Source organism: Pleuronectes platessa, chromosome 12, assembly GCF_947347685.1.
Source record: "Pleuronectes platessa chromosome 12, fPlePla1.1, whole genome shotgun sequence".
Lineage (NCBI taxonomy): Eukaryota > Metazoa > Chordata > Actinopteri > Pleuronectiformes > Pleuronectidae > Pleuronectes > Pleuronectes platessa.
This window is the reverse complement of record NC_070637.1, coordinates 12,201,877-12,216,579: the sequence shown is the minus strand read 5'-3', so window position 1 is coordinate 12,216,579 and position 14,703 is coordinate 12,201,877. Positions and strand designations below refer to the sequence as shown.

At 42.3% G+C, this 14,703-nt stretch overlaps 1 protein-coding gene across 1 annotated transcript in view; it reads left to right on the top strand.

Annotated features, from left to right (window-relative positions):
• Positions 1 to 14,703, top strand: part of itga9 (integrin, alpha 9) — a 53,051-nt gene that overhangs the window by 16,420 nt on the left and 21,928 nt on the right. Inside the window, exon 15 of the mRNA XM_053435838.1 lies at positions 190 to 350. Coding sequence (XP_053291813.1) covers positions 190 to 350 — 161 coding nt within the window. The remainder of the gene's footprint in view (positions 1 to 189; positions 351 to 14,703) is intronic.

Below are 14,703 nucleotides of genomic sequence, written 5' to 3'. Positions count from 1 at the left end.
TTAATCTCAAGTCATATCAGATGATTTGACCAGGAAACATCCCATCTTCACTCTAATTTGACAGCACTTGAGATCATTTATCACATTTAGCAGAAAACCAAAACCCTCCATACTTCAAGATTATCTCCGCTGAGTGAGCGGCTGCTGTCGGCCGATGTCGCGTGTGACAGCGTCTCTGTCTCTTTTCAGAGCTGCTGTACAACTTGACGGCTGATGTGGATAAGCGACAGAAGAGCCAGCCATCGCGGGTTTACTTCATTCACAGTGGATCTCAGATCAGCCAGATGAGCCAGCAGCTCAGCCTGGACATCAACAGGGAGCAGTGCCAGCCCTACACTGCCTACGTCAAGGTACGCGTAGATCGTCTGCTGAGCTTGTGTTGGGTCGTCCGCTCGTTTCCCACGACCTTGAGTGCTCTCACTCTGCAGCGTGGATCAGTGATTTGACTTTTTTGCTTATGTGCTCTGTTTTTCATCTTTATTTATTCATGTAGTCTTAATGTTTACATCTAAAATGTTTACACAGATTAAAAACAAGAGGAAAATATTTGAATGTCAAGATGCTGGAAGGACCGTCACACATCCCATACGTCTGAAAGCAGCCATAGTGATGTAAGAGCGAAGGCGTTAGATGAGCAGGCCTCTGCTGGGAAGTTATTTGTGTCCCCCTGCTGGGTTAGGTTAAAGGTAACAGTCAGGCAGTTGGCGGTTCGTGAAACCATGCTGCTCATTTGTGGCTCTGCAGAAACAGGACACAGATTCTTCTTTGTCATTGCACAGTCCCTCCATTGTGTTCCTCTGTGATTAGGTCGAGTGGCCACAGAGGGTCCTCGTCCTGAGGTCACCATGCATGTATCACCTCCTGTAATACAGAGGCCCGCTGCAGGCCTGTAAATTTCCCTTGAGTTCTTAACGGTCCTCTCCAGTCACTTTCACCGTGGGAGGCTGAGCTGCGAACTGTGGGGGGGGGGGGGGCTGTCATCACGGGGCCTGCCTCTCTTCCTTCAACCATTCAGACTGTAATGAGTGCACATCACACACGCCAGTATCAAGGTTAATTCAGCAGAGCCTGGATTGTGTTTATCCAGACATTAAAACTGCATGGCACCTTTCAAACGCAATTTTCTCCTCTCTTCATTTAAGTTTCAACACAAAGGACATTAACAGGAGGGTTTAAGTCATGTTTAGTGGAGTTTCTACTCAAAGTAAATCGGACATTTCAACACTTGAACCAAATACCCTCAGGTTTGTGGGTGGGCGAGAAAATTTCCGCTCAGTCTTTCCTCGTAGCTGCCACCTATCTGTGGCATCTTCCTGGCGGTGAGATAAACACACTTAAACTTTAAGTGCCATCAATCAGGCAGACAACGGCTTCAGTGAGGAGCCGTATTTTGCAGCTATGTTGGTTAGTTGAGGCTCTTATGCTGCTGGATAAAGTTGCACTTGGATGTCGTTAAAGAAGAAGGTCGTTTATTGGGGAAATTCTGGGAAATAAAACAATGATGCCATCCTTATGTCTGTTCCTATGAAGCTGGAGGTGGGAGATGGTTAGCTTAGAAAAAAGACTGGAAACGATGAAAAGTTTGTCTAGAGGTAAAGTTTTGTGAGCAGCTATATATTGCACCTTTCTGGGCTAGCATACTTAGTACGAATTAAGTAAATGCGATATAACTAGTGACCTTTAAAGGTTCCAGCAGGTTTATTTTTGTTATCTTTGTACAAAACAAAGTGAATTTGTTTCTCCATGTTTCCAGTCTTTACATAAACCTACATCAATTATCTCCTGAATTAAGCTTTATATTAAAGAGACAAATATGCTAATTAACCTTGTCGTTTAAAGTCTTTTCTGCACTACTGCAGATATTTTCCCCTCCATCTACAAATGCTCAACCAAGGATGCCAGTAGGGAGTGTTAAAATCTACATCACTGCTCCGTCAAATACTGAGGAAGAATGCTGTGGTCCAAGTCATGTTGAGCGAGGACGAAACCTGCTTGTAAATTGTTGCAGTGATGCTAAATTTAAGCTGTGACTTGATGGAAGGCATTGGTATAAACGTTGTTCACGTATGGACAAGAGGCCTGAATGCAGAATTTGTTTCTTAAATAACCTGTATTAGTGTGGATCCCCATGCCCTCAAAGGTCTCTGCCATAAGTCAAATAAATATATATCCCAAAAGGCTAAACTATACTTTAAATACTCTGTAAATATTTACAATTACAGATGACGAGCATTTTCAGGGCTGACTTCATACAGACAACATTACAGCTGTCCTCTGGGGGAATATTGGGATTGGCCTTGACTGATGAAGTATGAAGTATGAAGTGCAGCTGCAGCCGTGAGGATTATTTTTCACTGTATGTATTCATGTATCTAAACATTCCACCTGCTCAGCAGCAAAAAAAACAAAAGCGAGATTCCCAGAGCTACCAAACCCTGAGAAGCCACACAGGATGTTGAAGGTGTGGTGCCCAAATCACAACCTTGCCAGACGTGTTTACGGGCTGAATGACTGGTTTATGTATGAAAAGTAGTGACCTATCGTGATAACAGAAGAAAGGAAGGATCACCATAATCAGTCTCACATCTGTCTCGGGTCACGTCTGCCTGACCAGTTGCATCATTTATATTCTCGTGTCCTGCCCATATGAGCCAGTTCTTCCCATTCCCTAGTAAAGGTATGCTAATGGGAACCAGCTGCCTGCCATCTTTAAGGGTGGGTGGCAGGGGGTGGTGGGGGGGAGAGGAAGGGGTGGCCTGAACGCCCCCTCCTCCCTGCTCACAGCTGAAACATGCAGTGAAAAACACAGGGCCGCGGCGTCACAGCAGGGCGGTGGGCTGCTGTTGTGTCAACAGGGGCTGCGTGCTGGCACTGCTGATGGAAAACCCTCACGTCAGGGTTGATTGCTCAGGCCCTGATGCGTGAGGGGCCGCTGGAGGCATGAGGCACGAGCTATTCTGAGCCACGCTCACGTTTGTTACTGCTCTGACCATCTGTCGACCCCCCCGATTGTTGACTTTTTTAAATTAAACACTTTTTATGGACCTCAGCGAAACAGCAAAGTTAATAATGCACTTTTTTTAAATGTAGTTTTTGCTTGATCTGAAACCATCTGACATCGAGTAAAAAGCTGGACAGGCCACTCAGTAAATCATCTACCGTCGAGAACACAAAGAATTTATCAGGAAACATTCGCAGAGCTCAGAAGGTAAAAGTTCAATCCTAACATTTTTGTCCTGGATTAATTCCTTCTGAAATTATGCAAGTCCTTCTGATCATTTTAAACATGTTTTCGTTGGCAACGGCTGACAGCATACCGGCCCCTCCAGATGGACTTTGTTTGGTTATTTATAGCTAAATAAACTCCACGCAGGCTCTTTACTTGGGTTGTAGCTCACATTAGGGAGAATAGTTCCTAAAAGTGATGACTGAAGAATGATTAGGGCTCCGATAACCAGAGGTGCTGTGCGTGAGATGGAAATGAGTCATTTAGCAATCGAATCATCAACTGTTTGGGGGAAATTCCTCAGTTGAATGTGTTGTTTTAAGTAATTCTGTTTAGTTGGTGTGCCATAGTGTGGTTTGGTTTTCCATGTTATTGTGTGAGGCGAAGCAGTTGTAGTGAAATAGATTGAATGTTTGTAGAATTATTCACGTGCAAGCGGATACCTCAGTAATTGAACTTTATTATAGTGGCAGTGAGAACAGAAACCTGGAAAAGCTGTGGCTCAGGAGGGAGAGTGGGTCGTCTACTAACCTGAAGGTCGGTTTTTCCAAGTGGCCTCGGGCAAGACACTGATCCATTGCCCCTGGGTGAATGTGTGATAGAAAAGACTCACTTGTATTGTAAAGCGCTTTGAATAGTCACTAAGACTATTCATTAGAGACAAGTCTTTGAAAGGTGCAGGGGAGCTGGAGCCAATCCCAGCTGACATTGGGCAAGAGAAGGGGTGCACCCTTAACAGGTCACCGGCAAGTCACAGGGCGAGCATACAGAGACACACAACCATTCACACTCACAACTACGCACAATTTGGTCTCCAATTAACAATTAGCAGACATATTAACTCCACACAGAGAGACCCCTGGCCAAACAGGGATTTTGAACCAAGAACGTTCTTGTTGTGGGGCAACACTGCTAACCACTGTACCAACTAGGACAAGAAAGGTGCCACTGTATATAAATGCAGTCCATTTACCATTTACACTATAATAGTTGGTGGAAATGAGGATTAACGTCATCCAAAGATTTAAGACTCTAGCACAGATTAATAAAACTCTCAGGACATATCTCCACCAAGGCCTAACTGTGCCTTTATGAAACCACATTTTAATTAACTACATTTAAATTTTTCATTAGATCTTCACCAAATTGCACATATACAAATTGTTTTCTGAGAAATCAACGGAAATGCTTATCACGCAATGTTACAGAAAATGTAAGAAAGTCCTGTTCTGCCTCCTGATCTGCACCAATCCGGGTTTCTACATGTTTCGGTCATAACCCAACCATCCACAAAATGTATTTATTATTTATTTAAATCCTTCTAACTGAAAACAAAACAGATGAACTACAAACAGATGAAAACATAACGTCCTTGGTGAAAGTAAAAAGATCATAATCTATACTATGCATACTCTATGTGAAGTGGAGTTTATCAGTGGATCTCATAGTTTACCAGTGCAGCAGGTGTAATGTCAACATTACAGAGTGTTGTATATCTTTTTCCAAACAATAAAACATTCCTTATCAATTGTGTCACATGCACTTTGGCTGCAGGCTGGATTTTACAGCTCACTCCACTTTGATTTATCGCCCGTCTCGGTAAGCACGGTTTAAGTATTCCTCTGTTGGACGTCCAGCACTTTTTCCTAGATCGCAACTCATGGTTTGTTTACATTTTTGGCGGTTCATCCATCGTCGTGGACGTGTTTTGTCCCCCAGCGGTCGCAGCACACGTGAGCCTTGAACTCGTGCCAAGAGCCACTTCCATTTGTGGTCACGAGTGGCATGATGCCGCGCTGTAGATGCAGCACGGTCTCCGTGGAGGAGCTAAAATAGGCGGCCTGGGCCCTGCCTGTAACAGTTGTCTGTTTAATTTAGCATGTAAAGTATCCTGCTCACTTTCCTCTGGCCTATATCCCACTGAGTGTGTGTCCCATATATCTCATGTCCCCGCGAACGCTCGCTTGGCACCAGCGGAGTATTTAAAGCTCCATCAAACTTTATTCTGAAGACTGCTGTTGTTATGAGGCATCTGCAGGATGAATATCTATTTGTGAGAGCTAAATGCATTTATGGCATCTGCAAGTCTCCAGTTGCCTTTGACTGAATGGAAAAATTAGATTATGCAGACATGTTGGATTTGAGTACAACACTGCATGAGAGTTTCAGCGCGGGTTGATGGAGAAATTATGTTCTATGAAGTAAAATGAGGAACCAGGATACTTGTAGGATTATCTCTGGAAATTAAGTTGGAAGGCAATAATGTTTAAGGCTAATTTGGGCTCAATTGGCTGGATAATCAAAGTTTTATATCCAATATGGTGTTAAAAAAACAAATCCGGGAAGACAAATGATAAACTGCATTTTTGCAATTTATAAAGAATACATCTCTCCTGTGTTTTGGTGCATTATCAAGTTCATTAATGTCATTTCAGCTTATCTAACATGCTGCTTGTATCCACAAATGGTAATTTCTGAAATTGGGCAGAATTTCAGCTGTAACAGCCAGGGGTGTGGCAAAAGCTTAGGTAAAGAGGGCAATCGGGCCCGAGATGGGACAAGGTCCCCTGGACGAGCTGATTATGTTACTGCATGCAGTGAGAACTCCATTCTATGATCGATTATGTACAAGAGACTGCACTGTCAACATCGTCAGATATCTCGTTTTGCAACTTTTTAAGCAAATATTCCCCAGTTGTAGCTTCTCTTATGCTAACTAATTTTATCATTGAAAACTGACTTTGTTTGGGTCTTAGATCCTTGAGCAGGCGTGAGAAGTGATTGTCAACGTCAACTAGATCTTTGGGAAATCATGAAAAGCCCCTTTTCCCAGTTTTCTGAGATTTTGCTGACGAAACGACAAATTGAGAAACAAATCGTTTGTATAAATGTTTGTAGCTTGAGTCTGTCGTGGTTCTAGGTCTGGAATTTGATTTGATCGGAAACAGATAATGTTGAAGAGATTGATTTAATTGGCATTGACGAATGTGCCTAAAGGAGCCTGATCCATGAATCACCTTCTGGGAAAACATTGAAAGTCTTGAGTAACTCTTTCGCAATGTTGAAGAATGTGATAAAAGAAATTCCCGGATCCTCACCAAACTTTAATTGGTTACTTCCTGGCCCATACTGCATCCTTCCACCAAGTTTTATAGAAATCCGTTCAGTTGTGTTTTTTGTACTCTTGCTTACAAACAAACAAACAAGGGGAAACTGTTTTAACAGATTTTTTACTTGTTGCTTTCCCTCAGTGTATTCAGTGCCAGACAGGGAGCGGTGGCTCACACCATGTAACGACAATATAAAAAGATCTGTACGATCAAAATGATGTAATTCACAGACACTGTAATACTCTTATCAGTGATTGACAGCCTGCATGACATCATTTGAGGCGTGTTATGTGGTTAAATCCACAAATCTGGTCCTCAAAGTCAGGCCAGAAGAACGTGAATAATCGTTTACACTTACTGTTTGACCCAAGTCTGATCCCGACAGACAAACAGGAAGCTCTGGAGAGCAAAGTAAAAACAGGAGTTCCTGTCACTGAAATCCAAAGACAGACCGGAGTCCCAGAGCAGTGTCTGGCACGTGGAAACCCGGAGCTGGGCCGCTGCCACACTGCCGGCTTTGTCTGCCTCCTTACAGTTCAATAGAAACGTGCAATTCCCTTGATGCTGTTCCCCTGGTTTCATTTAGCTCGGGCCAAGAGAGCTGATACAATGAAAGTATATAGCAGGGAGTTAATGAAACCCAGCTGTCTTCTATTACACATGGCAGCACCCACAGTATTTATACAGAACACAATGAAAAAATGTATTACAAAAATAATAGAGGGGTGCACTGTGAAGATAAATCAAGTGTAAAATGTCATAGACGCTGCGACATAGATACGTTCGTCTGAATGCTTGGTCTGCAGGTATGTTGATAGTATAAACTGGACACTAAGGAAGAGCTACCCAGGTTAATTTTAGCTCGGGGTAATATTTTGGTCAGGATTTCCCTACATGGTCATGCCAGAGTGAACATTCAACAGTTCCACAGGCTTGTTTTGGGAGAGCACAGACTCCGACAGGCTTTTGTTACAGTAAAACAAATCCGATTCCTCGTGAAGTTCATGAATTTGCACTGAAAATGGAAGTGCGGTATTACTTGTGGTTATGGCTGCTCGTTAGACTTAGTTCTACTTTGTTGTCGCCGTAGTAAATCCGTCGCTGTTGCTTTTATCGAGACGTGACCAGAGGTTGGGCAGATTTGACGACTTGTTGATTTTGGCAGCAAAGCATGCCGGGCAGAAAAGTTTCCAGAGTCCCTCGGCCGCATCGCTGATCCACAATGTCATTGCGAGGCAGCTTAATGGGTGGCCACAGTGAAAGAGCTTCTCTCTCCATGTTTCCCGGTTAAACATGTATGTGGTCAGAATGTGATAATGTGATGGTGCCTGTGCTCAACCACACCAAGTTAACACAAAAGGTTGCTTCATCAAAAGCCATCCACAACGCTTCCATGACCACCTCTCTTTGACTCCACCGCCGTCATTTCCCTCTGCTTGACCCGTTTGTTAATATTAGCGTATGACGTTGCGTCAGCATCAAATTCTGCTTCCTGTAAAATTGGGCGAGATCCACCAGACAGGAAGTGGAGCAAATATATACAGAGGAAATTTGTTTATAGGCGGGAGCGATGTAACCTTCCCGTACAAATCAGGTGGATTTGACAAATTTGTGTTTTTAGTTTTTATCAGAGGCTTTGTCTAAAACAAAAGATCCAACAACAACAGACGTGTACAAAAATTCTTCTGATTTTGGGCTCAGTGATGAAATCAGCTGAAGGAAGCATGTGGAGACTTCCTCTGTCACAAGGATGGACTCAAACACACTGAACTATATTTAAAAAACTGCACAATCTGAGCTGCTGCTGTCTCATCTACCAGCGGGTGGTTTTCTTCTGAGCTTTATATAATACAACAACAAAAGCCTGCAATTACAAAGTAGTATTATTTAAAATGACAGGATGTGGTGCAGGATTCATCAGCTGTGACCTTCTGTAGAGGAATCCTCCTCCTTCTTTCACTGTGCTTCTTTAATATTTTGAACAAGAGCACAGATTACGAGCTTCCTGTTTACACAGAAAGAATCTTTGTCGGGATGTTGAGGGTAGTTCATCTCTCATAGACAGGAAGTCTTCAGATGCTTGTTGTTCGTCTCAAATGGCAACAAAATCCTGATGCCTTCGGTCCAAAGAGTTCAAACCCAGTAAGACTTTGCCTCAAATTGCTCCATATTTGCTACTTAGTGCGCTATATTTACCTCCTGCTATGTATTTGAGTGGGACATTTTTGCGAAAGCTCTTGTTATTTGCGGTGGTAGTATTAATATTCTCCCCATTATTTCCAAAAACATAACACGGACTTAAATGGTGTCTAAATCCACCTTGTTCCCGCTTCTCAAAACACAGAGCTGCTTCCTTAAAAGGACCTCATCTGGATTCTTCCTTTTTTCTTTCACCTCAAAGTTCTGTTTTGCTTCTCAAGGGACCGCGTGCATGTGTCCTTGTGGTGACTCCACACTCATCAGTCAGGTTACAATGGGTGCATTAGGGGCTTAGAGATAATAGATGACAGGAGACCCCGGGTCAAGAATTTGGGAAACGAAAAGCCTAGCATGCAGGACCTTTTAGACCAATCCATCTCCACGTCTGCCCCTGAATTTCTACAGCTCAACTTTAGGGTCATGTGCAATTGTAAAGCCGTGCAATTCCCTCAGATGAGAGTGAAAATAGAAGAGACACAAGTAATGTCGAGAAGATCACAGTGTGGGAGCTGAGTGAGGAGGAACCGAGATATGAGGGAACACATCAGTGTATTTACTGGACCAGGCTTGATTTCAGCTCCAGATATTGCACTAATGCAGCTTTGGTTCGCGTTGGCAGTAAATCAAGTCGTTGATGGTAAGCAGTAAAAAGAACAAGCTGATGAATAAGGTATGTTTCAGCCGTAAACCTACTCCATATGCCAATTTCCACTGGGGGTAGTGAGGCACCTTTTCTCTCCTCCTTTATAAATCCCAGCTGTGGTTTTAACTGTCCAAGGGTCAAATGTTGAATGCTTTCTTCATGATGCATGCGAGGCAGTAAAAGTTTCCTGTAATTTGTGTTTACGTGACCATTGTTTTAAAAAAGCAGTAAATTCAAGACACTCTCCGAGGTGCATATCTCCTTATCTGCTCCCTTGGGATCTTTATTGAGGGAGAGTCATCTAACTGAGAGTTGGTGTGTGCACAGCAGGTAGTGTGGATAAATAAATGTTTTGCATGTGACAGTGCAGATGGTATACGTTTCCTGTCAGTTACGTGATGGTGCTCCGCTGTTTTAGCTGGGAGGAAATATGCGAATACTCATGGGAGAGGTTAAAGCACGCGGCCCTATCTACCAACACTCTGCTCACGGTAAGGATTTGGTTGATTTACATTTTCATGACAATGGCGGCCCGAAATTGTTCTCCTCAAAACTGTGTTTTTGAAAATGAACAGCAGCGCAGCTAAAGGTTTCTTTGTGATGCTTCTCTTTTTCCATGGGACACTGAAGATATAATTTGTCAAATTAAAATTTGTGAACATGACTAGACATGTTCTATATATTTTCTCGACTGTATTACATTATCCAAAGAATGTTTCCAACAATGACATTTCCACTTTTATTCAAGATAACGGGTCTTTTCATTTTGGTCGCCTTTTAATTGCATCTTATCTGTGTCTCCTTTAGTTTTGTCTGTCTCTGCTATAACTCCCGGTGCAAACAGCAGATGAGGAAGAAAAAACAAATTGATAGCTAGTCGGCTGTTTTTTTTTTACTTTGATACATTATGTCATCCATGAGCATCATTTGAGCCTGGGTCCCATCAGGTGGATTTTCACAAGCAATGGCAGCATCTCCCATGATCCCACGCTGCTTCACCACTTCATCAAACTCTATTCTATTGTTAGTGTTTTCACTGAGAGACACAGAGCAATTGAAATAACATGTTGTATATTCAAGGAGAATTCTAACTAGGGACTATTGTCAATACTGGCATTAACAGTGACTGATGACTGACACAAATCAAGGAAGAAGTGAGAACAAATTTGACAGTTGTGATTTAAAAACTGGGGGAAATTGAGAATCATTCAAACTTCATGATCATATGAGAGACTCACACTTTCACTATGGCAGCAAGTCTGATGTAAAGATGTATGTATCCATCTTGACCAAGTGCCACAGAAACAAGTGAAGGGTTCTCACTGTCAGTCAGAAGAGGTTTAGATTTATTTGTGCAAGAGTTGAAAATATGGCAAAGACGCTCAATGTTCTGTAAATCCACACATTTGTTTTCATATCTAACTAAATGACCTTAATAAGCAGAACCATCCCTGGATTAGCTTTCAGTTATAAGTACATATTTGGGGTTGTTTTGTACTAGACACAGTTCAGTGAGCCCTGAGCTCTACTGTTCTCTCTGCTGAAATGCCCTGTCAGTTCAATTGGTTTTTCGGGCACAGTGTGTGTGTCTTTATGCACAACAGGTTGCCGAGTGTGTGAAGTGTGTGATTTATCGGCCCGGTGCCTGAGGCTGGACAGACATCTGAGAATCACTGTCTCCTACTAACATCAGACAGACTGAAAGATTTTCCAGGGGTTGGAGTAAACATGGCTCATATTGAATGGGAACTGCTTTTCAAAGGCATACTGCATACATTTGGTATGACTGGTAGTGCAGCGTTTTCATATTACTCAGATGTATTTGGGTTTGGACAGGATGAAGGTATTTAAGTGCATTTTTGGTTCATTAGTAACACTTTCCCAGACTTGTTACTTTCACGGATTCGTGTAATTGTTTTGGACAAGACATTTTTTCTAAATCTGCAGTTCATTAAGGTTTTAAAGAGCTTCACGGAAAAGGTCGACTAATATGGACTTTTGGGCTCCAAATCAGATACCGATACTAAGGAGTCAAACAATTTCTGAAAACAATTTATTGGCCGTTATTTATCCATATAAAGTGAAAACAAAACTGTCAATGATGCTTTCAACAAATCTTTATGAGAAAGACATGTAAGTGAGGTTTGACATTGTAAACTAAACAGCCAGATATTTCCCCCAAAACAGAAATGAAAGAACAAGACACAGAGCAATTCATCACCCTCATCTGGAGTTTAGTTGAGGATTAGAAAACTGACCACAACAGCCTGATTGTACAGCCTGCAACCTACTGCTTTAGGTCACTCTCACCACTGCTACAGCTGTTTTCAGTGAAGCAGCTCTGATACACTGACTGTGCTTCACATGCCCTGGACCAAGTGGCAGGCAGATAATGTTAGTGTCTACCTATACTGAACATAGTGGAATTGTTTTCCCTAAACGATCAGTTGAAGGAGACGGCGGAGACCAAAATATAGAAAATAAGGGAGGGACTGTTGGACCTAGATTTGCCTGGAGGCCACAAACATGATTCCGAATAAATGATTAGGTCACTTTGTGTCTGCTGGGTATGTATGACGTAGAAGTATTGAATATGATAAATATGAAATTTTGTTTTATTTAATTTGCGGATAGGTTCACAATATCAGCTTATATGGTGGGAATATGTCAGTGTCTGGTTTTGTTCGGCTGCTTCCCAAAAGAGTATTTAATACTAAAGAACAGAACAGCCCATGAGTGGACACAGGAAATGAAAGCAAGCACAGCTAATATAACAAAACAATAGAACGGGCACTTGAGGACTTTAACAGTCAAAATCACCACATTGAGATGCAGCTGCATTCAGTCTTACTCAGAAGTCCTTGACAATGTCCTTGAAGAAGGAATTAAGATTGTTTTTAATATCCCATCACTGCCAACACCAGTAGACTAAGGATCCGGCTCAATCAAGTAAGAGAGGATCAAACCAATAGACTGTTGAATATGAGGCTGGGCAATGTCCAGATTTAAGAATGAATGTTTTGTTGTTTCAAGGAGCCGTGGTGTCAAAGCGAAGCATGTAAAGACTCTGATCTTTCTGTCATGACACGAGACGAGAGAGATTTAGGAGCGAGGGGGATCGTTTTCACTGACTGAGTGAAGCTGTTTATAGTTGACCTCTTCAAAAAAAGGTTTCTAGCTAAAAACAATGCAATGATACTCTTTCCTGCTCCTACGTAGTTTGTCATTCTAAACGTCCCAACATCTGCTAACCTATTCAGAGCTGAGCAGCTGCTACAGTATGGTTTGACATCCAGTCAATACAGCAGAGAGATACACACTGAGTTGCACTAACAGTCTTGTCTATTTTCAAGGACGTCTTTAATGTGCTGCAGTTACTGTAAATACTTTCAATTTCAAGTTGTCTCCATTAGTCTTAGTAAACACACATAACCCCAACCTTTGAGAGGCTGAACCCAGTCATCACTTAGCTAAAAAGCTTTTTTCCATTCAAACCAAGAATCCCTGGAGTTTAGCCCTTGAATGAAATGGCCTCAACCTGCAAGTCATCCAAACACGCACTGTCCTTAAAAGGAGTGCTGTGTGCACGTTTCCTTCACAAGTTAATAAAGACTTCCCGTGACCGAGCCCCTTAGGCTGTACGCTGTTCAGAGAATGGTTTGGCTGAGAGAGGAGCTCTTGTGCATTGCAGCCAAGCGTGGTGCGTTTAAAGTGAGGATCAGAGGGTTTCGCAGCCTGACGTCATCGTCCCATCACCCACCACGCTGGAGCTGCTCTGCATGAAGGGGGCAGCTTGGTACGTTGCCATCTTGTTGATCAGATTAACATGTGAGAGAATCAGAGCTCGCAGCACCAGAGAATAACTCCTGCAGCTCAACCAGAGTTCAGGGTGAAATCTATCTATGTTCAACTAAGCCAGATTCATTCATACACCAGCAGTGTGTATGCTCTCAAAAACACATGCAAGCAGGGAAAAAAGTCATACATGTTGCAGAGAGGGAAATCGAGGGGAAAGAATGGCTGGAAGGGGGGGGGGGGGGGCGAATTCAGCCCCTGCAGTATTAAATAAATGGGTCCTGAGTGTGAAGATAAACACAGAGATAGTATATTGGCAGAGACCTTGTTCCACAGAGAGGGGGGGTTGTAGGTGAAGGTTTAACTCCCACTTGTTTTCTTTCAAAATATGCAGGGGTAGCTAGCTGTCCTCCATGCCATGAGTTAACTTTATGAATATGCATTCTGGGAGGAAGAGTTTGTATCAAGTGAGTCATTAATGTTCCTGACTGCTGTCCATGCCGATTTTCATCCCATTGTTGAGAATTTACAGTTTCCAAAAGAACGCTGGAAACTGCTGAAAAACAGCCGCTTCCTATTGAGTGTGCTGGCATCTCCAGTTGTGTGACTGGAACCAATAATAAGACTTTTTCTAAGTGACCATGCCGGAAATGTACCTTTTTTCCCTGGCAGTATTTGAAGGTTTCTCACAGAAATACATGCACCCAACATTATGAATGGGACTGAAACATACACTTTTAAATCACACACCTCTGTTTCCTCCAACTATCCAGAAAACTAGTCAAAATATTGCAGAGACTAATGCTAATATTTCTTGGGCTAATGGCCTCATTTGGAAACAGAGGGCGCAGATGAGATCAAGGGATGGAGCCGCGGTATTGAAGTTGCGCCGATACACACATTCAACCAATCAGGAGTTGGTCTCAGATCTGTTGAGTCTTATTTATCGCAGCAAACAACTAATTAAAACCCCAAAATTTGAAAAAAAAAATAGCAAATGAACATAGATCAGTATGAGAAAAACCAGCTACAATGACAGACATTTGATGCTGTCTGTATTTTTACTTTTTAGTTTTGGCCCATGTCCCATTCATTAACATGGAGGAGGCAGATATAGTATTACCCGTACAGCAGCCAGCCACTGGTGTTCAAGACACTTTGGCTCTACTCTAGCGTCCATCTTTATATACAGTCTGTTTGCAGAAAGAATCACATAAACTGCACTTACGACGTCAATATTGTAAACAACGCCTACAGGCCTCTGATTGGTCGATTGTTTGTCAAAGCAGTTGACACAGTCATTAATGAACACAACTACAGATCTATTTTAATCTTATCTTATATTAGCTAACATTAGTTAACTTTATCATACATCTATATTATGTAAGAGGAAGGATGTTTTATTTATACCATTCAATTATCATATATTGTTGCTTTAAAACTGTTAAAAACTAATATAAACCTGCTGTTTCATGTGTCCACTCTCGTTGTTCTGACCTTTAAGGAGCATAAATCCCAGCTTTGTTCTGTGTGATCTGAGATCAGGGACACACCCTGCGGCCTTTATGTTTGAATGTGTAGTAAACCAGTGGGAGCCTTCGAGCAGAAAATGACCTGTGACAAAGTTTTCTCTTGTGAACGCCCCGTCATGTAAGGAGCAGTTGTTGGGTTTCTTCCCATTAAATAATGTGTGGCAGGCAGTTAACACCAGCCGTTTCCCTTCTCAGCTG